The 23,640-nt window shown below is 37.4% G+C and overlaps 3 protein-coding genes across 3 annotated transcripts; all 3 read right to left on the bottom strand.

The window, feature by feature from the left end:
- Positions 1-110: 110 nt before the first annotated feature.
- Positions 111-3,924, bottom strand: LOC110160253 (fibrinogen alpha chain). Its single transcript, XM_020924890.2, has 4 exons — positions 3,851-3,924; positions 3,114-3,297; positions 2,602-2,747; positions 111-1,101 (listed from the first exon to the last, which is right to left on the bottom strand). Exons 1-4 carry the CDS (start codon positions 3,902-3,904, stop codon positions 787-789), a joined length of 699 nt encoding a protein of 232 aa, XP_020780549.1. The 5' UTR covers positions 3,905-3,924; the 3' UTR covers positions 111-786.
- Positions 3,925-4,835: 911 nt separating this feature from the next.
- Positions 4,836-12,323, bottom strand: fga (fibrinogen alpha chain). Its single transcript, XM_020924885.2, has 9 exons — positions 12,223-12,323; positions 11,349-11,444; positions 10,840-11,023; positions 10,185-10,330; positions 10,008-10,106; positions 8,732-8,899; positions 8,194-8,260; positions 6,818-7,324; positions 4,836-6,123 (listed from the first exon to the last, which is right to left on the bottom strand). The coding sequence occupies exons 1-9, from the start codon at positions 12,271-12,273 to the stop codon at positions 5,471-5,473; spliced, it is 1,971 nt and encodes a 656-aa protein (XP_020780544.2). The 5' UTR covers positions 12,274-12,323; the 3' UTR covers positions 4,836-5,470.
- A 1,705-nt stretch (positions 12,324-14,028) lies between these two features.
- On the bottom strand, positions 14,029-17,498 carry si:dkeyp-75b4.10 (ladderlectin). The gene is made up of 5 exons (XM_055156181.1): positions 17,189-17,498; positions 16,095-16,186; positions 15,832-15,966; positions 14,853-14,958; positions 14,029-14,279 (listed from the first exon to the last, which is right to left on the bottom strand). The coding sequence occupies exons 1-5, from the start codon at positions 17,496-17,498 to the stop codon at positions 14,188-14,190; spliced, it is 735 nt and encodes a 244-aa protein (XP_055012156.1). The 3' UTR covers positions 14,029-14,187.
- Positions 17,499-23,640: the final 6,142 nt, after the last annotated feature.

The following is a 23,640-nucleotide window of genomic DNA, read 5'->3' as shown; positions in this document are numbered from 1 at the left end:
ATAATCATAAATACTAAACTGTTGTAAAATGTAAATGAGTCCAGATGCAGTTTGGGTTTTGACCTTTACTTTTTTATATTCATTGAGTTTGTAAACAACTGTGAGATCAACAACACCAAAATTCAACCATAAAATGTTGAGGTATTTCACATTCAAGACAGTGTTATTGTATGGTATTAAACTAAGCAGGAAAATAAATAACATCCCCATGGAGAAAAACAGGTGGTAAACTTATAGACTGCATTTAACATTCTTTAAAGCAACAATTCAAATTAAAATGTATTTTGATATTAAATATTGGAAATTAGAGCCCCTATTTTTCAGTATAACTTCAATCACACATGTTTAAAGACTACACAGAAGACACACAGACAGTCTAAACAAACATGAAAGAATTAAAGAAGGCAAACAAACTGACGCAACATTTTGAACAAAATCTAACTTGCATTGTATTGTATTGTATTTGTCTCTCTCAGATTAACAGAGATTGGTAGCTCTGCAGAATTTTTTTTTGTTTTTCAGTCCTTTGTGTTATTGTTCTTTCTTTATCCCTTGTAAGCTGCCGTATTTGTTTCGATATGGAAGGGCCATGTGTGTCCCTGATTGGCTAATCCACCTGTCAATCATATCCATCTGAACTTGAGGAGTTTCATCAGTGACGAGACTCACATCTTCACAAAGTATTGGAGAAGTGTGTATTCTGGGCCATTTGGTAAATCCTTTCATTCAAATTTCAGTGTTGATAGTTATTAATATTGAGGAAACAAAAAAACAAAAACAAAAAAATTATTCAAGTTCTGACAAATCGTAAATATCGTCAAGCTCAAGTTGGTTTGGTCGCAGATCTTCAAACAGGTTGAGCCCCTCGTCCAGAACAGTCTTGATGGTTTTATAAACAGGACTCGGGTCTGGTCCAAAGTCGACTGGAGCCGTGCGAATTTGTGGAATCATTTCTGGTTTCACACTTTTAGATTTCTTTTCTTTGTTGTGCATTTTCTCCATTTCAGATCCGAGTGCTGCGTAGTCTTCCAGGTTCACTGACAGCGATGAAGCGGACTGACAGGAGCCGAGACAGGAGCGCACCCTCATGTCCACCTCCACCTGGAAAAAACAACTCATACATTTTAGAATAAATCATAAAACATACAGCACAGCACCCTCTGCAGGCAACAGCGGGGAATGAAGAACCTTGAAATTGCCAACTAGCAGCACAGGTTTAATGTAATAACGAACTGTAGGCTTAAAGGTGCACTATGTAACATTTTGTCACCTGCTTCTTTCTCTAGACTCTATAGATGGCTCTGTCTCTGCCTCAAGCTTGCCTCTCCACAGACCTGACCTGTAACAACTTGGTCTGGTTTCAGTTTACCGTTAAAGCTACCATCTGTAAGTTTATTTGATTTTTTATTTTTATTTTATTTTTTCTAATCCAGATCCAAATTCACTTAAATTGCTAAAATTTTGTCATACCAGTCCTAAAACAATAAAACCAGGAAAAGCAAATAAAAACAAAAAACATAAAATCATTTAAAAAAAAAACAGTAAATAAGTAAAATAGATCAAAAAATAGAATAAATAAAATAAATAAAAGGTACAGAGGACCACACAACTCACACGATGTTAAAAGCCAGAGAATAAAAGTGGGTTTTACAACAAGACTTAAAACACTTCACTGTGCGGGCTGTTCGAACGTTGGGGGGGCAGAGCGTTCCAGAGCTTAAGGCCGGCCACAGAAAAGGCCCGGTCCCCCCTGGTTTTAAGTCTCGTTTTAGGCACCATGAGTTAGAGTTGGCCCTCGGACCTTGGAGTGCGCGTGGGGGAATAAATCTGGATGAGGTCCAAGATGTACTGTAGGGCCAGGCCATTCAAAGCTTTAAAAACAAACAATAAAATCTTAAAATCAACTCTAAAACGGACTGAAAACCAGTGCACCAACGCTAAAACTGGGGTAATGTGCTCATGTTTTTTCGTTCTAGTTAAAAGGCGCGCAACAGAATTTTAGACTAACAGTGAGCGAGAAAGTCCATGGTGGCTGATGTCAGAAAAAAGTGCATTACAGTAGTCAGGCAAAGCTGTCTATCAGAAAGAAGTAACATAGACAGCATCTAGTGGTGAAGTGTGAGAATGCAACAGGGGTGGGTCGGCCAATCTAACTGCAGATGGTAGCTTTAAATAAAAATGACCTGTATTGTTTTATATAAAGCATTTTAAAAAGAAAACAATGAGCCAGTGTTCCTTATCCTTATATATTTAAATAGAAGAGCAATGAAGCTAAAGAGGTGGCTATATGTTACACGATTGCCTTAAAAAGTACAACAAATTATGATATATCTTAAGTTTTTTGTTTCTTTGTTTGTTTTCAGTTTTTTGTTGTTGGTATTTTTTTAATGTTTTGCAAATGGAAGGAAAAGTTGAAGTGAACTTAACTACTGCTTCACTTAAATTTGTGGGCCTCACCAAGTCAAAAATCATATGGTCTAAAAAATAACAATTTCTGACCATCTCTAGGCATTTTAACTGCTCCCATCTAAAACACTCTACATCAAATACTACATAGCAGTGAGAATAGGGGGATGGGAGGGCATCTGACGCAATTCTCACCTCAGTTCGCAGCAGCTCTTCCACTTGTTTTTGGACTTTTTCTTTGAGTTCTGTTATCTTCAGCTCCAGACTTTCCGACCGTTTCCATAGAGACGTCAAGTTTTTAGTCAAATCCTCGGCGGCCTTTACAAACCTCACCTGCAGAGCTGACAAAAGTAAAAAGTATAATATAATAGTATAATAATAGTAATTCCTGAGCCTATCCACATGAAATAAAATCTGGAATTTAATTTTATTGAACTTAGAAATGATTTTTTTTCACAATTTGCTTCAGAAAGTACGCCCATTATCCAACTCACAAGATGTTGTTGAAAGGACTTTAAATTATAAGACTGATAAGACAAGGTTTTGGAGCTAATCCCAAACAAATAATGATAGGTCTAACATTTATGGATGATGAGGTTGAATAGTTAGTGTCTTACAAAGCAATAAAACCCCCACAGAGTTATATAGGCCCTTGCCCTCCTTCTTAAAATCACTAAATTCTTGTGGCAGTAGTCTGGGTTCTTTACCAGCCTCGCTCATTATGTGTTCCCGGTTGTCGTGGTAAATCCGTGCTGTTGCAGCCATTGTCTTCTGCATTGCATCCTTATAAGTTTTTTTCAGTTTACAAATTTTCCTCAGTTTATTCTCCACTTTCTTCTCGTGCTCCAGAATCAAACCCTGGATCCTGCAGCCAGACGGGCAGCTCGAAACCTGCACCACAGAGAAATAAAAGCTACAAATAAATCTATGTAACTTCTTTTCTGGTGAGTGATAACAACCTGTTTGTCTCCAGATATGGTGTAGCTTTGCTCGAAATGTTCCACAGTACAGTATTTAACTCTATGGAGACAAAGTCATGCAACCCCACTACCCCCCCTGCTCTGTACTTACTTCGTTCTCCAATTTTATTTGATTTCTCTTTGATTCACATAGTCTTCAGATTGAGAACGAATACTGTGGTTTAAAATGTGCAAATTATAAATGTGCAAATGATAACATAATGATTCAAGGGTGTGATTATAGCTATACAGTAGACACAAGCATAATCGATCTTCTTTAAAAACACTAAGAGATCTCCGGATCCCTACTTATGACATCACAAATCTGGAAAGTTTCAAACCAAGTATTTTTTGTGAGGTTCAGATTCATCAGACTGATGTGAATGAAACGAAACACAACTCCAGGTATGTTTTTGCTGGGAAAAATAAGATGTGTCCTTAAACTCTTGTTGATACGTTTGTCTTTAGTGTTGAGTTGTTTTTACCCAGTCTTCCTCAGTGCACAGGGGCAGGTGGGTTTTCCTTCCACAGTGATTCATCCTCCTGTTCTGAGTCAGTGACTGGCGGTTATTTTGGTTCAGTCTCTCGCAAACTGTGGACAGAGACACAGGACAACACCACGGTCAGTGCAACTTATCAAATATTTATTGAAGTACTCAAACGACTTTTGGACTTAAATATTGCACCATTTCATAATAAGAATTAGAACAGTGTGTTATGTGTGGGCGATGTGAGTAGGCCGACATAACTTTGTGTTCTCTGACCACTACAAGAGTACAAGTAAAAAATGACTTTAGACAACAAAAACAATAAAAACTCACTTAGTTTTTAACGCTTAGTTACTTAGTTTAGAGCTGCACGATGTAACTTTTATGATGAAGTGTCCACCACTTTCTTGTCTCCATCTAGATTGTTGCTTTACCTGGAACAAATTTCCATGGACACAACCAGGCCAAAGATTTAAACTATATAAATAAAGAAATACTGAATAAATGCAAGATTGATATTTTAATACCAGATACTGTGGAGAATTCCAGGCAAAGCGACAATATCCCCACAAGTATAAAGTTTACAAAAAAGTTACATGTTCCACCTTTATCAACGATCTATCTAAGGAACAGGTCATTAGTGGAGTCTTGCCCAAGGACACAACAACAGCATGTATACTAGAGTCACTACTGCAGCTTCCAAATCCAAATATATTTTGTTTTCAATTTTTATTTGCTTTGGAATTGTTGGTCATTTTCATCATTCTGAAATCCTTGGATAGTAAAAAACAAAAATACAACCCATTGACTCTACTACTTCTAACATAGGCTACATTTCAACATTGAACTTATCTTCTTTTGAAATAAAATAAATGTCTATATGCACACATTTAGCTTACTTTTGTGTTGTAATAGTGTTTAAATAAAAGCGTTACCAGTTACATTGATGATAAATGGGTGAAAAATGGAGAAGAGGCCTCAGTGAAGTGAAGCAAAAGTCTTTATTGATCAAGTCCAGAGCAGTTTCAGAACAAACACGGCAACGAAGGTCAGTGCAGTTTTACAAATATTTGAGTTTGTGGCAAACTACTGATCAGGAAAACATTTACATTTACAAGATGTTTCCATGAGATATTACACAAATTTAACAAACAACTAATTTAACTGACTCATTTAGTACAAATTCATTTATGCCACAGAAAGAACCTTTATCTAAAATCATTTAAACTTTGACATAAACATTCAAAGCACGGAATTATGCATATTATTAGCACAAGTCTAGCTACCTGACTAGAAAATGCCAACAATAAATTAGCGTTGAGTAGGTTTTCCTGAAAATAATCATAATTTTGAATTGATAATGTTCAAAGATGCACTCGAGCGAAGGGTCGCCACCTGCTTGTTTCCATGGAGAAGTTTAATGCCCTGTGTAGAAGCAAAGCAATAACACTGAGAAAAGTTCCGCAGTAAACCTTTAACTGCTAATTCTGTAAGCATTCTCTTTTGTATTTTTTAGGTAAACCAGTGACTGATTGTGTTTATGAATAAATATGAGTTTGTCAAGAGGTATGGATTTTCTGTAAACCAGTTTTATATTGTGTTTAAATCATTTTTGCTCTAAAACGTCGCAGAGCGTATGAACATTCTCACTTTTTTCAGACTGTAGTTTTGGGGCTTATATGTCGACCACACCACTCCATTTCCCGCGTCTTTGTTAGCTCCTTTGTAGTAGACACCATTTAAATTTGCAGTTTGGCATTGATTGTACCACCAACCTCCACCGTACGACATCGCGCAGTTTTCATTCGCGTTGTCGCTATCTCGATCGTACGTGCTAAATTTCATTCCGTTGTGCGTTGCCATGGCGTCCCCCGCATCCCCGCTGTACCCCGAAACTTGCAACGGAAATCCCTCTGCTTCCGAACCGACTTTTACGACGTACTCCGCACTGGCCACGCCCCCTTCCCAATCCTCGAGCTCAACTTTAAGCAGCGTTTCGCCCTGATTGGTCAAGAGATGTAGGTTTTGATTTCCGAGCCAAAATTCACCGTTCCCTTGCTCGTCAATTTTACCGAATCCGTTGCGGTACTCGGCCCAAGTGCGGTTGAAGCTAAGTGCGCCGTTTTCGCGTTGCTGCGCTAAAAGCCAGCCGCCCATGAGCCCCTCCTGCTGGCAGTAAACGGTCACTGCAGGAGCTGAGGGAGCCGGTTGGATCTTAAAGAGTCCATTCGATTCTCCTTTCAGGTGGAACTGTTGGATCGCCACGCAATCTGCAGACACAGCCCAAAAGTGGAGTTAGCGATCGAGCTGGTGTCAAGAGAAGACTTTTTAAAATCTACTGCAGTTTATTTCTTGTAGTTTTTTATTTTGTAGTTGCTAAGCTAAATTTTCTTTCGTTCTTGACGTGAGCCGTATAATTGCATAAGTTTACAGATGTTTTTTTTAACTGTAACTTTCTTTGTAACACTGGTTTAGCGTTTGTAAATTAGAGAATGTGCATTTTATTCGATTTTATAACAACTTTTGTTATGTCAAAATCAACAATAAACTTCTCAGTTCACTTCATATTTTGGTACATAGGGCTAGCTAACGGTGTAGCATAACTCTAGCTTTTGTTTTTCTAAATTTTGCGTTCAGAATCTATAACGGGCAAGCAGAACAGAGATGTTTTTCGCATTTCTTAAACAGATATTAATAATAAAGATCTAAAACATAAACATGGACTTTTTTTTTGGCGGTAAAAATAGTTATTCGTAAGCCTTATTTTTTTTTAAATATTGCTTACATTAGCTTTCTCTTAGAGGCGCCATTTTGAGGACTTTGCACTGTTCAAAATATGTTTTGTTTCAAATTGTTAAATGCTACTGCAACCATGCTTATTTTCCATCTCTCTGAAAAACCCTATATAGATTCTCAAAGCATTATTTTTTTTTTTCTATTGCCATTACTCCGATGTTTTGGTACCTTGGCCCACGTAGTCAGCTTGGCGCTCGACCCGTGGGCTCTTGAAACTTCGTGCGTGGAAATCTGGAACGTCATCTTCTACGTTATCTGTCAAAAACGCCCCCAGATCCAGCCCTGCGTCGCCACCAAATGGATCTGAAAAGGTGGTTTTGGAGTCGACTAGACTTCCCTTTGAGCTGGATGTGTAGTGAACAGTTTTGGTGCCAGAGCTGTAAGTGGGAAACAGCGACCCTGTGCCTCCTTTACTGAAAGCCTGGCACTCCGGACCTCCTTCTATGTATTCTTCCATTTTCTGAACAGGTCCGTCGCCAGTATCCACGACGACTGTGCGGACACGTTTGGTGCAGGAGACGCTCTTTGTGCCAACACTGGGCTGCCCAAGTGAGTCAAACCCTCCGTCAAAAGTGAAGGGGTCACCGCCTCCTCCCAGCTGAGTGATGGATTTGGAGGTAGAGGTGGAAGAAGAGCCAGAGGAGGAGGTGCCTGGGGAGAGGGAAGTACCTGGGCCTGGTCAAGCAGAAGTATACAGCAAGGCCAAAAATTCAAGTTAATGCATCTGATATAAATATGTATTCAACAGATACATATGTACTCTAGTTTATGAAACTGTTTACCTTTTTTCTGTACCATTTTTGGTTCTAAAGTTACATACATTTTAAACATACCATGTATGCAACATGGAACAAAAAATATTTCCCAAATGTCAAAGACCTGCAAATCATGTAAATAAATGTATGTATTTCATCATATCTTATGTTATTCGATCTTTGAACTGTTGATGAAGGTACATGATTTATTTATTTTTTTTATGTATTTAAAATGATAAAAATTTGCTTGGAAGGACTGACATATTTTATAGAAATAGTTTCCTTTCATTTTGAAGTAATATTAAAATATTCTGAAGAAAATAGATGACAAATTATGCAAAATCATGCACCTTCTACTTGTTTGCACAATTTTCCCTCTGTTACTTTTCCCTCTGTTACCATGACCTTTCTTAATAAAAAATCTCATTACTCAAAATGTAAGAGGTTTTTCAGCCTAATCTTGTACCATATGGTAGAAAATTATATTAAGCAAATATTCAAACCAGTTTGTTAAGGATATGTAAGTGACAACCGGTAGTTATCGCTGTTTGTATTTATTGCCCAAAAAGTGCTGCATATTTTATTCCCTCCGTTACTGACATGAGCTTTTAAATTTTTTGTCAACAACTTGAAAGAATATCACAGGGTTAACTTTACTCTGTTGGAGTGCTAACTCTTTCCTACATTCACCTTGCTTATTTCAGTAGTCCCTCTAGTTTCTGAATAAGAGCTATTTGAATGTAAAAAACCTGCCCCTGTTTCCCTCCATTACCGCTTGACCGGACCCACCTTTGGAGATGGTGGCGGGAGAGGTGCTGGAGCCCTCCTGCTCCAAGTACAGCTGCACTGTTTTCACCTGAAAGACATTCCAAATAAGTGGAAATTAGTTATGTTGGGGGTAATTATAAACAAGCCCTAAAGGGATTACTCAGATATGAGCAGCATGTTTTTGTGAGGGATTGAAAAGATTAAATGAATGCGGAAAGTGACGCTGCCAATCTGCACCACTACCAACACTCATCCACATTCATCCCAGGCAATGTGGGTGAAGTGTCTTGCCTAAGGACACAACCCTGAGGTTGGGAGACAACAGGTAACTTTTCTGATAGGGGGTTGAGCACTTGCTTTGTTCCATGATGTTATTAATTTGCCTGGGATGTTCCAAGTGTAGCACTAAATTGAATCTATAGGATTTGATAGCTTTTCATTGATCTGTAATGTGGCGAATATAGCGAACCCTCCACCAGAAAAGACATGGAGTGCACCTCTGAGATTCTTAGATGACCCTAACTATTACTTGGAGTGTTAGTACTGTATGAATCTTCACCTCGTTGAATACGTCCAGCCCGTCTGTTTTCTGCTGAGCCGTTTGTGGGTCACTGGACTTGTAAATGCTGTCGACCACTGCGTCCTTCAGCGGACGGCTCTTCATCACATTTAGAGTTCCCACAAACTCACCCACATTCTGGTTCGTCAGCGTGTTCAACTGGTTCATCTGAAATAAAACAGTAGTATTAGCAGTAGCAGCAGGAACAGCGTAATGACAGGTTCAGCATGTACTTAGAGTCGGTTACTTTCAGATTCCCTGTTACACCAACTGTGTGGGTTCATACTCATCAAATAACAGAGAACCTTGTGGATTCTTTCCGCAGACCCACACCTCACCCAAACCCACACTCCGCCAAGGCCAGAGGTCAGTGTGGTCAGGGCGCAAAGGTCAGAGGTCAGTGTGGCAGAGGGCATCTGTTTTAATCACTTTAGGTCTCACAAGTCCCGAACCACACTGCACCTGCAGTCTGTGTACACTAGCGGTGGGACGAAGTTGTTGTTTTGCAAATCTCAAGTAAGTCTAAAGTCTTTGACCTCAAGTCCTAGTCAAGTCCCAAGTCAAAGACAGGCAAGTTCGAGTCAAGTCTTGAGTCACTGGCCCATAAGTCCAAGTCAAGACCAAGTAGTCTGTTTTGAGTTTCAAGTCTTTAAACCAAAATACCAAATATAGCTTAGATTTTTGCAATTTATATGATTTATATATGAACAAAATTGTAGTTTAAAAAAATCATAGTGTATTTGTATATGATTATTTATAGACTAAATAAGAGTTGTAGAAGAGTTTTGAATGTTTTGACAAGATCTTAGAGTGAATCATTACAGTCAGAAGAGAAAGAATTCAGATTTAAAAGTGCTTCTCAAGTCTTCTCAAGTCACAGGCCTCAAGTCCTAGTCACTGGTCTTCAAGTCCAAATCGAGTCCAAAGTCTTAGTCCATTTTATCAAGTCAAGTCTCAAGTCCTAAAAATAGTGACTCAAGTCTGATTCGAGTCCAAGTCACGACTTGCAAGTCCCCACCTCTGGTGTACATCCGGCATAAGTCTTAATAGTAAAGTGTGTAAAGTATTTTGTCACATCTTTCTTGTCCTTCTCACTTCCTTAAGAGATTACTTAGAAGATAAAACAGCAGTGTTATTTTTTTAATTATTATTACCAGATGTCTTTTTAATGAAGTCTAGTTCTCTTTCAGTTCATGGAAAAATGAAAAACATATTATTTCATCAAAGAAATCTGCCCCATCCACACCAGATCTGCAATCTGAACAAAAAGCCCCACCTGTTTCTCCAGAGCCACATGTTCCTCGTGGTTCACCTCGTAGGTGTTATACGCCTTACAGGAGCCCTTACATGTGCGCAGCTTTATGTCAATGTCCACCTGGAAAACATCTCCTCCAGGGTTAGGTCACCAATAACTGTCACTGAGTCATCAACAGGTTTCTAAAGAATACAGTACCTCCAGCTTCAGCATGTCAGCCACCTGATCCTTCACTCTGTCTTTCAGAGCCGCCAGGACCTGCAGCTGCTGGTCGATCCTGATTTTCATGTCTGTAATTCTCTGCCTCAAAGTCTGCGCTATGTCCATGTAGTTGTTGTCGTTACCTTCAACACACATTTTTTTCATTCCATAAATGTATTTTCAAAAAACCTTTACACATTTTTGGAAATGTTATTGCTTTGTGTAGAATGTTCTACAGTAGAGATTAAACCTATCTCAAGGGAGCCAGATATATGTAACATTATAGCCAGATCTGTGGAGAGGCAACCATATTCACACAGAGAATTATTGTATGTCATTGGATAAATGCTAGATAAGGGTGTTTACTGTTACCATGGAACATTTTAGGCAAAGCAATACCATCTCCATGGAGACAAGCAGGTGATAGACCCTCCACCAGAAAAGTTGCACAGTGCAACTTTAAAGCAGCACTGTATAACAGTTCAGGAGCGGAGCATTTCCACCAATTTAAATATTTTTTCTTGAGTTTTCAGACAATTGTAAAACATTTTGAACAGTGTTTGCTAATGTGTGCATTGTGTCACCATGGTAACCGCAAAAAAAAAAAAAAAAAAAAACATTCCACCATGAATCTTTAAATGTTTCTATTCACCTGAGGCAAGAGTGAGCTTCTCACGCAGGAAGTCAAAGGTCTGTCTGGTGACCTGTTCAGCGTTGCGGTGTTTGGCTTTGTTCTGGTCCAGGACATCTCTGATTCTCTCTATTCTTTTTAAGAAATCGTGATCGTATTGCTCCAACAAACCCTGGATCCTGCAGCCTGATGGACACTTGGGACCCTGTCAAAATGTCAACAAAGGAAATAATCTGAATCTGAAGAAATTTCTTGATATTGGTGTTCATTGAAAGTGCTTTTGTTCCTGTCTTAGTCTGTACAGTTTCAGTCACCTGAATTTTTTCCTTTTCTGGACACCATTTTGAGATTTTATTTTTTTCTTTTTAAACATTAATTGAATATTTGTTTGTTTTGAATTGGTACTTATTTAGCTTAACCGGAAAACCACTGGACAGTCTATGGTAACATTTAACAACAGGATTGGTAGAGTAATATTATATTGATGAGTCAGATATAAAATAAATAAATAAAATAAAAAATGTCTGTACCCATTCATCGTCTGTGCAGAAGGGCCATTCTTTTTGTGTGGCGCATTTTTCAGACCTGGTGTTTGGAATGACCGGCCGTCCTCCTCTGGGATCGAGCTACAAAAAAAAAGACAACATAAAAATACAGTTTAAACAACAAAAATCTATTCCATATGAACTTCTCCTCCGCATCCTCTGCTTCGTCCTTGGCAGGTTTAAGGTTTTGTTTTGCCCGATATGTTCCACAATATGCCATTAAAATGTATTTGTTTCTATGGAGACAAGAAGGTGTCACCCTTAAGCCAAGTTACAAGTCAGATCTGCGGAGAGACAGCCCGACTGACAGAAGGTTTTTCAAGGTATTTCTTAGCAATATTTCTGTAATTGAATGAATGCATGATAGGTTAAATTACATCTCATCAGAAAAGTTACATAGTGAGCTTTAACTGTAATTTAAAGAGCACATATAACGCTATTTTCTGATCTATGTTATAATGTTTCCTCATCACAAGCATACCTGGAGTTGTGTTTTGTTCCATTCATACATGTTTAACACAAAAACCCTTCTTTCAAATGGAAAATACTCTGTTGCACCTTGTGATGTTATGTGGTAATAGAGGAAGTGCTCCACTGTGTTTTTAATGTCCATACACCATCACTAGAATCATTTGGATAGTTTCAGACAGGAATTGCCAATCTCTACTGAACAAATGATAAAAGGTGGCTGTTAACTTGAAAACTACCTCTTCACAGCATCGCAAGGTGGAACACAGCATTTTCACTGTTGGAGACAGGCTAATAATGAAAGAATGAAACAAAACTTAAATCCAGGTCTGTCTTAAACTTCAGAAGAGTCAATTTTAGGTAAAACAATATAGCATCTTTAACATCTTACCACTGCAGCAGCCGAGGAAATCAGCACCAGCACCAAAACGGTCGCCTTCATGATGATGGGTTAAAAGTGAATGATGGTTCAGGTCTAAGTTGGGCTCATTTGAACCCCTCTGAGTTATTGATCTCAGTGACATTGATTTGTTTACTTGGGGTAAAGTACAAGCCAGACTCACTTTTACTGTCAGTGACCACAGAAAGGCAAATAACACAAGAACTATCTGTGGGCTCATTAGAACAAATGTGTCATAGTGTAATATATTTCTTCACTGGGAAGGAACTAGTACACCGCAAAAAATCAAATCTAGCTGAAGATATATGTCATTGTTCTGCCTAGAATGTTCCACAGTACGGCATTAAACAGATCTACAGGTGGTTTTATAGCTCAGAAATATCTTATTTTCCACACTATTAGGCGCTCTGGATTATAAGACACACTGTCATAGAATGGTATAAATAAACCGCACCGGACTTTAAAGGAAACACAACAGTTGGATGGGTCAGTCGGACTTTGTTTGGCGCATTCATGGTGACTCTGGGTTTGTTCAGTTGTGGAGTGTAGGGAGGGTTCTGTCTGGAACCGCTGGATTGTTGGTGTGTTCACTCAGTTGTTCAGTTGTGTCTAGAAGTGGCACATTGCACTCACTTTTTCGGTTCGTTCCTCCATTCCGTTCCTCGTCGGCGTGGAGTGATGAGTGTGGCTGTGGGTGTTTTTCACTGTGCGGTCACTGTCTGTTCCGTGTGTGTTTGCGTGCGCTGCGGGTGGTGCGGCTTTGTAGTTCACTGAAATCGTGCTGGGACACCCGAGTGGATTCGTGTCTAGGGCGCTCTGGATTGTGGGGCACACAGTCGTTCTTTGATGGGGTTGGAGGCTTATAAGCACACCCTATGCTGCGGAAAATACCATACCTATAAAAATCTGACTGTGAGCAGGATCGCTTCTCCACAGATCTGACCTGTAACTTGGTCTGGTTTGTTCTTCAAGGAGATAGAAAGATTTAATACTGTGAAACAGAGCCTCCACCAGAAAAGTTACACAATGCACCTTTAAAATAAGAAACAAAATCTTATGTTGCTTGAATTAAAAAAAAGACTTATTCCCCTGATCAGTTTACTTATCAAGTTGATTCTAATTATGGAAAATGTTCTTAATTTAAGTCACAGAATAAAAAAAAATGAATGTCTTAAAATCAGAACATTGAAAAATAAAATACCTGTCTGTTATATATACACTGTAAAAAGTTGGATAGACTTGTATTAAAACCGTATTATCTTACCTTGAATAAATTTGACTTGACAAGTAAAACTGGGTAGAGAAATTTCAAGCAATAAGAAGTTTGAAGAGCATGTATTAGAGTGTAAGAGCAATCTTAACTTTCCAGTATTACTTTTTTTGTATTTACTTTTTTTTTTGCAGAATTGTGGCTATTCTTACAGTCACAAGCAGTTTCTATTAGATCTTTAGAGTTTTATTCAGTCAGTGGTTTAACATTCTCTTTTAATTCTCTTTAAATTTATTTTCAATTTTGATTCGATTTAACATTGAACTTAGATCTTCACTATAAAAAATGAAACATCAAACCTATTTATTTAATATACATGTAGCTTTTTCTATATCATTATTTTATGTTGAAGTTGATTCATTTAAAAATAAAAACATGTAAATACGGTTGTTACTTTTCTTTTCTTTTCTTTTTTTAAACTGGTTTAATCCCTGGTCTGGTTACAGATTTATTCCCATCATTAAAAAACAAAACAAAACAGAAATACAAGAAGGCACAGAGTCTTACAAACGTGTCATTATGTTGTATTTATTTACTCTTAAAACAAAATTCTGAATGCTAAGTTTCATGTTATTTCTCTATTAAATATAAAGAAAAAAGACTTAAAATCACTCAGCCACTGCGGTGATAGTGTCTCTGTACTAATCATAGACTGTATAGATATATATGTATTACAGTCTATGGTACTAATAGTGGTTGTTATGGTGGAATTCAGTTTTCTTGGCACAAACGAATGGCAGAGTGTCGTTGCAGTCGGCAGAGCCCCAGTGCATCTGATCTGGAAATATCATTAAAAAAATAGTGTTAAAACTAATACAATGAAATATATCTTGGTAAGACTGATTATTACATGCTGCCTTTGTCATCAACTCCATCCAAAATTCAGAGACAATTTTTCCACAAGGAAGGTCGTTTCTGACAGTTTAAACATTGATTTGACAAAAGAAAAGTGTTGTAATTTATTTTTATTTGTCAAATCTTATCTATTTATTAACTATGCAAAACTAGAAAAGACTAGCTTCTTAAATCTAATGATAGTTATATGTTTTTGAAAAGTGAACAGTCTAACCTGTCATATGCACTTTAATCTTCTTTGAGTAGATTTGATTTAATTTGATAAGACAGACAGTTTTCAGACACCACTAAGGTAAATTTTACTGCGTAAGTGCTCGTTTTTGTTACACTTCCTATTGTGAGTAAGTCTAAGTCTCTCACCCTGCTCTTTCAGATATGATTTAGTTTAGTTTAGGTTTTGTTTTTTTCATATTTGTTGTCTAAAGTACAGAATTACTTGTTTATTAGATTTATTTGAATATTAGTTTTACTTGTATATTAGATTTACTTGTATTACATCCATAGTTGATCTTGAGGCAGCTGTGCTCTCTGAGTTTGCACTCCTCACTGGACCAGTCCTCAAAGTCAAACTGTGAGCCATCAGTCCACATCCAGAGACAGGCCTGAAAAAGATCAAAGACTAAACCAGGACTAAACCCAGATTAAAACAAGACTATAACAACACTGAACCAGGACTAAACCTGGAGTGAAATGCTAAAAACTAAATGACTACAATAGATCTGAAAAAGGAGTATATTAGGATTGAACAAGGACTAATAAAGAAAACCAGGATTAATTAAAAGTCATATTACACAAAACTGTTGTAATGTTGTCACCTCCTTAAAAACATACCTGGAGTTGTGTTTTGTTTCATTCACACATGTAATCCTGGTTTATTAGTCTGTTTACATCTCCAAAGCTCAAAGTGCTCTGTTCCACCTTGTGATGTCATGAAATGGTAGTTTTTTAAGTTTACAGCTCCTTTAACATTTAGTTTAGTAGAGACTGATAATTTCAGGACTGAAATTAGCCAAATGGTTCTAGTGAAGGTGTATGGAGTGTAATGACACAGTGGAGCACTTCCTGCATTACAACATCACATCACAAGGTGGAACAGAGTGTTTTCTGTTTGAGAGAACTCATCTTAAATACACAGGTTTGTGTGTTAAACATGTGCATGGCTGTGGAAGTGGAGGTCACCATCTAGTGGCAAGAGGGAGATTTTTTGTTCTTAAATTGTCAGAGACTGTACTAAAGTGTCTATATCAATAAAATGTCAATCTATTTATTTAGATTTAAAATGTATTTTAAATAGGCCTATAGGCTAAAAAAAATAAGGAGCCAGAACTCAACTAGGACTAAACCAGGATTTAAAATGCACTTAACCTTGGCCAAACCAGGACTTAACTAGAGCTGAACAAAGCTTAATCTAGAGCTTAACTAGGGTTAAACCAGGTCTGAAACTGAACTAAACCAGGTCTAGACCCAAAGTGTACCGTGACAGCATTGGTGCCTCCGACCCAGCTTTCGGGGAATTGATGTGTGTTTCCTTTGGTCAGGACCTGCAGGAAGTGTTTGGTTTTGGAGCAGTGCACCGAGGCCAGATGCCCCTCCTCAAACTGACAGTACATCTGCAACACACAGCACAGTATGTCTGTTTGTGTAGTAGTAGTAGTAGTAGTAGTAGTAGTAGTAATAGTAGTAAATCCATGTAGAGGTATGAGGGGTACTCAGCTGTAGGATTACAGTAAATGCTGACCTCTGCCTCAGCCCAGGTCTTGGGGGAGTCGATGTAGATGTAACAGTGATCGTCAAACTGACTCCAGTGTTCAGGGCAGTCCGGCTTCTTCTCTGAAACTAAGAAAACTTGAGTATTTATACCAGATGCCCTTCCTGTTGCAACAAGCCTTATTAAAGTGATTGGATTAAGTGAACTAGTGTTAACTTTTGCCTGCATAATTTGAGAAACAAATATGACAATATTTTAGCACTTTGTGGCACACTAAGTTTAGATAAATTAAATCCATAATGTTTGTTTTTTAATAGTCAAACTTGAAGCAAAGACTAATCTAGCATAAAAGCTTGTGCGGCTGGAGAAGCATGTCTCAGACACTGGGACTCTGAGCACAGGAGCTTCACAGGGCTGTGTGCTTTCCCCTCTGCTCTTCCCTTTACACCAACTATTACACCTCCATCACTCTGTAAGGCACGTCAAGTTGGAGACGACACCATTCTCAACACATCTCAGAATTGAAACTACTCACTTTAACTTGCCCTGGTGGAGTTTTGTACTTGCTGTTCTTTTGTCCTTTGAACTTGACACAATTTTTTTATTTACTTTCATTAGCATGCTTCAGATTGATAGCTGCCCTTTTTTGTATTGTAATTTATTGAAATTTCTTCAAAAAAAACAAAACAAACAAAAACCTGCACTTCTTTGTCGAATGAAAGACTTTATCAATACTCCGATATATTTTGTTATTTGCAATATCAGTATTGTGTAGACTGTTATGGCGATGACTGTTATCCTGCAAAGTGCTGATGAGAGGATTGTCCATTTATAAAAAATTTCACATTTATTGCTGCATTTCAGATGCCATTATTGCATTCTAATTTAATATGAATGAATACAGATGGGGTCGCAGCTAAAATTCATATTGTTAAAATGCAAAATGTATGTTGCAATACAGTAAGTTCTTGGATTTAGTCAGTAATTGAAAACATCAACTTCAACAGTTGTGAATTTACCTTTTGAATGTTTCATGGCAAAGTACAGTGTAATCAATAAGGAAAACTGGTCCTTGCCCCCCAACTACCAATATGAATAAATGTATTAATATTCTATAAACATACCAAGATGCTCCTCTTCCTCCTCCTCCTCCTGGCCATCACATTTAGGTGGGTCTTGTCCGTGCATCTTCTTGCTTCCTGGGACCTCTTCTCCGGTGATGGGGTTCACGCACCAGCACACGCCCAGAGACGCCCAGCACTGCCTGCGCTCAAAGTTCCCATTTTCATCACACTGTGGGAGGTACTGGCCCAGGTTTGGGTCTGTGATGTTGTTCACGAGCCAGCGACAGACTCCTCCCACATGTGACCCCACCTCTTTTGGGGCGGCTTCACCGAGGGCAAAGAGGGCGGCGAGGACGAGCACGTGCTTCATGGTACAGAAGAAAGAGATCTGGGAGAAAAACAAGTTTCTACTTAAACTTTGCACTAAGCAACTTTTGGGGTTGGGGATCCATCACCTGCTTGTTTCTATGGATATGTCATTGCTCTGCTTGGAATATTCCACAGTATGACTTTAACCAGCTCTACCTTACATTTATTCAATTAGAGGTGGTTATATATATAAACATTCTGACTGTGAGCGTGGTCATCTCTCCACAGATCTAACCTGTAACTTGGTCTAGTTTGGTCTCCATGTAGATAAAAAGATTTAATGCCATACTGTGAAACATTCCAGACAAAGCAATAACATCTTCAGAAGTTACACAATGCACCTTGTTTTCTTATAGAAAATTTATAGTTGTAAAAATATTCAAATTAAACTGCTGATCACAGGTTTTCATGTTATTTTAATGATTTCCCAATTTGGGGGGATAGTGTCTGTGGTGAATATTTATTATAACTGTTTGTGAAGTAAAGTTTAAAAGAAAACAGAATCCACCTATGTCACCAAGTTAGTAAAGTCCATTCAAAATGCATTGTTCTCACACTTTTAACGCTCATTTCATAAAATGAAGGTGTTTGTTTAAGGTGTTCATGTATTGTTATTTGTTTAACTATAACTATTGTGTAATTTAGAGGTTATGGCCATTGTTTTGCATTATGGCTGCTAGTTAACATGAGTTTCAGTTACAGACTTTCCTTTTCTGGACATTGTTTTGAGGGGTTCTTCTGTTCAAAAAAGTTAAAATGTAATCTATAATCTGTAAATTTTCATCATTTATTTTTATTTTTATAGTGATTATATGTAACAGTAGGATTGGTAAAGGTAATGTTAGTAGTGAAGTAAAACATGTAGTCAATATTTATGTATTTTAAAACATTGTTGGTGCAGAACACCTTGAACTATAAATTTTTAAAAATCTGGTTTTACAGCTCAAAAATATCTAACAAAACAGGCATTCTAATTCTGTGAGTGAGGTGGCCTCACCACAGATCTGACCTGTAACTTGGTCTCCATGTAGATAGAAAGGTTTAATGCCATACTCTGAAACATTCCATACAAGCAAGAACATCTCCATGGAAAAAGCATTTGACGGATCTTCCACCAGAAAAGTTACACAATGCAGCTTTAAGCCGCTTTTCAAGTTCTCACTAATCCTTGTAACTGCTGAATTTCCAAACCACTATCTTGTAAAACCGAACTGGAGAGGAATTATCTGTTAACTCTAAATAACTAAATTACTTGTTTTTGTTGTTGTTTTTTACAGCTAGATTTCATGCCAGTTTAACATAAGAAAGTTGCACTAATACGTTTCATTTAAAGTCATGTTATTGAAATCACTTTTAAAAATATATGAATAAGTGTAATACAGTAGACTTACTGACTAAACATTCTCAAACTAACTAAAACAACTCAGTATATATGAGTATTGTGTCGCTCACCTGTGTACGACTCAGGGTTTGTGCAGAGGGACCATGCAGGTGTTCAGCTCATCTGCCTTATATCCACTCCTCTTATCTCCAGGTTAATCCGATACTATTCTCCAGCCCATTTTACATTTTACAACGTGTTATGTGAGCTCTTCAGTACATGAATACAAGATTTTTATTGTGGTGAGGTAACAACAACATCAGGAAAATTTTAGTGGACTTTCTACTAGAAAAGTTACATGGTGATATGAATATTCTCAATCAAAATCCATTTTTTTTCTCTCTCTCTCTCTCTCTCTCTCTCTCAAAACAGCAATTTGAGTGAAGAGGCACCTTTTGGTTGGTGGGTACACACTTAACTCTCTGCTCCACTATTTGCTCCATCACAAGATTATACTTAAAGATACAGTATGTAACTTTCTGAAAGTGGAACGTTGCCTGTGTGATTCCATGGAAATAAAAAATTAAAAGCAGATACATGTTATGCTGTATTCTGAATATTATAGGCCAGGGGTGTCAAACTTAAATTCACAGAGGGTCAAAATTAAAAACTGGGACTAAGTTGTGGGCCAAACTGAATATTTATTGAAAATTTCAACAAGATCTGCATGTTTTCTCTTCTTTCAAGATATGTAATGTTAAAACTTTTCTTATTAAAATAAATGTAATAAATATAAATGCAGATAATAGTTTTGCTTAAACAGTGAATCCAGAACAAGCATAGTATAAAATAATAACAAATTTTAAATAAATAATCTCTCTATAGTCTATCTGTAGCTGGCGGGCAGCTCTAATACATATTTGATATGATCTCACGGGCCAAACGTAATTCATTTGGCCCTCGTCCAGGCTAAATAAGAGTCAGGTTTGTGGAGATGCAAGCCCACTCACAGTAAGTACGTTTTCAGTGCAATGAATACAACTGAAATTAAAATAATAAATATATATTTGAAGGTGCTTCGTGTAACTTTTCTGGTGGAGGGTCCATCAAATACTTTTCTCCATGGCGATGTTATTGCTTTGTCTGGAATGTTTCACAGTATGGCATTAAACCTTCCTATCTTCGTGGAGACCAAACCAGACCAAGTTACAGGTCACATCTGTGGAGAGGCCACCCCGCTCACACTCAGAATGTTTTTTTAAGCCTTTTCTTCTAGGTATATTTGAGCTATAAAACCACCTGTGCGGTAACGCTGTTTAACGTCATACTGTGGAACATTCCAAGCAGAGCAATGACATCTCCATAGAAACAAGCAGGTGACGGACCCCCAACTAAAAAGTTACATACTGTAGCATTAGGTGCTACACTGTCATGCTATTATTCTCTTCAAAGAATTTACTGCAATCTGCTACTACTAAGAACTACTATTGTTCTCCAATAATCCCCATTCTACTACTTTGTCTCTTCTCCTGACTCTTGCTTTTGTCTTCAAGTTATGTAAAACTTTAACAGTAACAAGGGAAAAAATTTGATCTCACAGTTGTCCTTTTAAACAACAAATGTCTGAATTCTCCAGTTACATATTCTTTCTTTTACTGAAGACTAAAGGGACCCCATAAACTGAAAAGACAGATTTGTATTGAGTGTCTTATTGTGTTATGTCCCTGTGAGAGAGGTGTTGCCCTGAAAAACATCAAAACATGGAACAATTCAGATTTAAACCAGATATGACATGATTATTGTGATACCTGCTTACTCAGTGCACAAAAGAGGATGACTTTGCATTTTGTAAATGTCGTGAACCCCCCCTCGGCCACAGGAGAGCTCACTTGGGTGGGGTAAAAAGATGAAGGTTTTGGTGTAAGCCCCACTAAAAGGGCCCCTGAATTCAGATGAAGATGTTCATGATGCTTTATTTTGATAATTGAATAATTGTTAGAGCATTAGAGATTAAGAGTGTTTGATTTAGATATTAGAAGTGCTTTTGTGACCCATATTACCATGAGTTACTTGTTTTGCTTTGATTTAATCTGATTTGTTTCCTTTATATTGATTTGCTTAATTCTTTCAATTTAATTTTTAAGTTTAGGTTATTTTGCAATAATTTCTGTAACTGTTATGTTTGTGTGCAGGAAAGATAAGGACCTTCTGTTCTTTTGACAGTTGACCTTTATTTGACATTGATGTACGAAACCTATATGTTATGCGGCGTGTGGGAGGCCTGTAGACAATGCGGATGCGAAGCTTCCTGCTCCTTCAACGAAGCGAGGTGGAAGTAACTTCACACCTGGCTGGGGCAGAGGTGTAGGGTGCTAGAACAGTGAAGACTGTGGTTTCTAAGAAGTGTTGCCTGTACTTGAAAAAATGTGTGCTATCTGTGACGTACTGATCACTTTGCATGTACCTGGGTGGAGTTCTGTGACCCTAGATAAATATTGAAAATTCCGCATAATAACTCGGATCCTGATTTTGGTTGGCATTGGCCCTCCGGCTGTAACTCGGCTTAGGAGTTCAGAATCTGCAATTTGGACTAGGCTGAGCTTTATAGCTTTCCTGGTCACAGGGTAATTTCTCCAAAAGGGTACTTGCAAAGTGATTTGTCCTAATTATTTTTGTATGAGCTTTCTGGTAAAAATACAATAAAAAGCAGATAAAATAATCAGTTGTTGGAATCTTTTGTTGAGTCTTTCCCTCAATTATTATACATATATATTTACCACGAGCAAGTCAAGTCATCCTAGGTGAGTTACTTACAAAAATGCAATGTTTTTGATGCAAAGCTAAATTTGGTTAAAGGTTTTGAGGCACTGCTAAGGATAAATTAATATTTGCAATGTTTTGGTGTAAAACTAAATCTGGTTAAATTCTTTGAGGCACTGTTAAAAATGAGTTTTTGGGCAAATGTTGTCAGATAGAGTATAGAGTATGTCATAAGGTGGTTTCTAAAGCTAAGTGAAGTTGTAAGTGTTCCCCAGGTGATACTTTAAGAGTTGTTAAAGTTACCTGTATGGTGTTTCTTAAAGTTAAATGATCTTTTTGAGTGTAGTAAATTATATTTACCTTGTGTTATTGAAGAAATGATCTTTTTGAGTGTAGTAAATGATATTTACCTTGTGTTATTGAAGAAATGATATTTTTGAGTGTAGTAAATGATATTTTTGAGCATGCATTGTGGTTTTAAAGCTATGTGATCTTTTTGAGTGTAGTCAGAGTTATTTGCATTGTGTCTTTAAAGCTGAGTGATTTTCTGAGGGTTAATACAGTGATTAGAAAAGGAGTAGTGAGATCCAGGTGGTGTAATTTAGCCACTGGGACTTTTAGCAGTAAAGTTTAAGTAAAAATTAAAAACGCAAATTTAAATGTGCTATGTGTAACTTTTCTGGTGCTATATGTTCCTGTATTACTCTTGTGAGCTTTAAGCCATGTTGTTACCTCCTCAAAATCAGACCTGGAGTTGTGTTTAGTTTCATTCACACATGTTTGAGTAAATAATCTTTTTATTCAATCCAAGCTCCTCAAGATTCCTGAACTTGTACAATATTATACACTGGTAATTTTATTCAGAGATGCAATAATTTACTACCACGTAATATTCAAAGCTTGTTCAAAATGAGAGAGAGATCTTATAATTTTAGAGATTATGGACATTTCAAATTGCCTAATGTACGAACTACCCGTAAAAGTTTCTGTGTGTCTGTATGTGGTGTAAAACTCTGGAACAGTCTGGATACACATCTCAAACAATACCAAAATATCCATAAATTCAAGTTGTTACATAAACAGATGGTCTGGTCAGTATATGGAGACTGGGTCATAATATTAGAACAATACTGCCTCTGTAGCGCTGGTTTATGCTTGTTGTTTTCTTACCATTGCTGGTATATGTTGTCCATTACATTACTTGTATTTGTTGTTTCTTACCATTGTCTGTATTCTTAACTTTACCACTGTTGGTACGTTTATGTTATACTACCAAGCTATAACAGTGACTCTTTGTCTGCACTTGTAAATAGTTCATTTAGTTTAATTCAAAATGTTTGAAAAACGCAACAGAAGCTCATTGTGTTAGATTATGAAGAGTAGGGGTGCGATTAAATAAATTTTCTTCTTCCCTCTCCTTTTTGGGCAAAATAATAATAATAATAATATTAGTAAACTTTAGTTGTTATTTTCATTTCTATTGTGATTTCACTTATGTTATAAGTTCCATTGTATATGAATGTAAATCTTGCCCAAAATAAATGCATAAATAAAAAAATAAATAAATCGTCCGATGAGGTTCATTTGGTCTTCCTATAATTTATGTTATCAGGTTCTTCTGTCTGGGGTGAAGGAAGTCAGGGAGTCCCTGCTTAGACTGCTGCCCCTGCGACCCGGCCCTGGATAAACGGAAGAAAATGGATGGATGGAGGTTCTTTTTTCAGACCAAGAGTTTGTTTTCATACCTGACAGTTTCGACTGTTCAGTAGCGCTCTTTCTCAGAGTGGTCACGTGATGTTGCTGTGACATGTCCGGTCAGCTGATTTAAACAGGTTTTGGCGCCGTCTTCCTACCGGTGGAGGCAGGACGACAGCGCCATCTGCAGTCCGACTTCATCACGTGACCACTTTGAGGAAGACCAGAAACCAGGAAGACAGGTATGAAAACAAACTCTTGGTCTTAAAAAAGAACCTAATAACATAAATAAAATAAATCATTTGTCTGTCTCCAAAGATCAAAATGCTCTGTTCCAATTGTTTTCAAGTTAACAGTTACCTTTTAC

Source organism: Boleophthalmus pectinirostris, unplaced genomic scaffold (genome assembly GCF_026225935.1).
Source record: "Boleophthalmus pectinirostris isolate CB_2022bp ecotype Guang Dong unplaced genomic scaffold, ASM2622593v1 HiC_scaffold_20, whole genome shotgun sequence".
NCBI classification, from domain to species: domain Eukaryota; kingdom Metazoa; phylum Chordata; class Actinopteri; order Gobiiformes; family Gobiidae; genus Boleophthalmus; species Boleophthalmus pectinirostris.
This window is presented reverse-complemented; position numbering and strand designations above follow the sequence as displayed.

Bases quoted from the DNA above. Each gene is read 5' to 3' on its own strand.
- LOC110160253 (XM_020924890.2), bottom strand. From the start codon at position 3,904: ATGAATCACTGTGGAAGGAAAACCCACCTGCCCCTGTGCACTGAGGAA. The intron at 2,748-3,113 runs GTAAAGAACCCA...TACTTTTGTCAG, and splicing joins ACACATAATGAGCGAGGCTG to CTCTGCAGGTGAGGTTTGTA. The intron at 1,102-2,601 runs GTGAGAATTGCG...TGTTTTTTCCAG, and splicing joins AAGAGCTGCTGCGAACTGAG to GTGGAGGTGGACATGAGGGT.
- fga (XM_020924885.2), bottom strand. From the start codon at position 12,273: ATGAAGGCGACCGTTTTGGTGCTGGTGCTGATTTCCTCGGCTGCTGCA. The intron at 8,261-8,731 runs GTGAAGATTCAT...AATGTCTTTCAG, and splicing joins GGCTGGACGTATTCAACGAG to GTGAAAACAGTGCAGCTGTA. The intron at 7,325-8,193 runs GTGGGTCCGGTC...CTGCTTGACCAG, and splicing joins TCCCGCCACCATCTCCAAAG to GCCCAGGTACTTCCCTCTCC.
- si:dkeyp-75b4.10 (XM_055156181.1), bottom strand. From the start codon at position 17,498: ATGAAGCACGTGCTCGTCCTCGCCGCCCTCTTTGCCCTCGGTGAAGCC. The intron at 15,967-16,094 runs GTCAGCATTTAC...TGTGTGTTGCAG, and splicing joins AGACCTGGGCTGAGGCAGAG to ATGTACTGTCAGTTTGAGGA. The intron at 14,280-14,852 runs GTAATACAAGTA...TGATATTTCCAG, and splicing joins CCTCAAGATCAACTATGGAT to ATCAGATGCACTGGGGCTCT.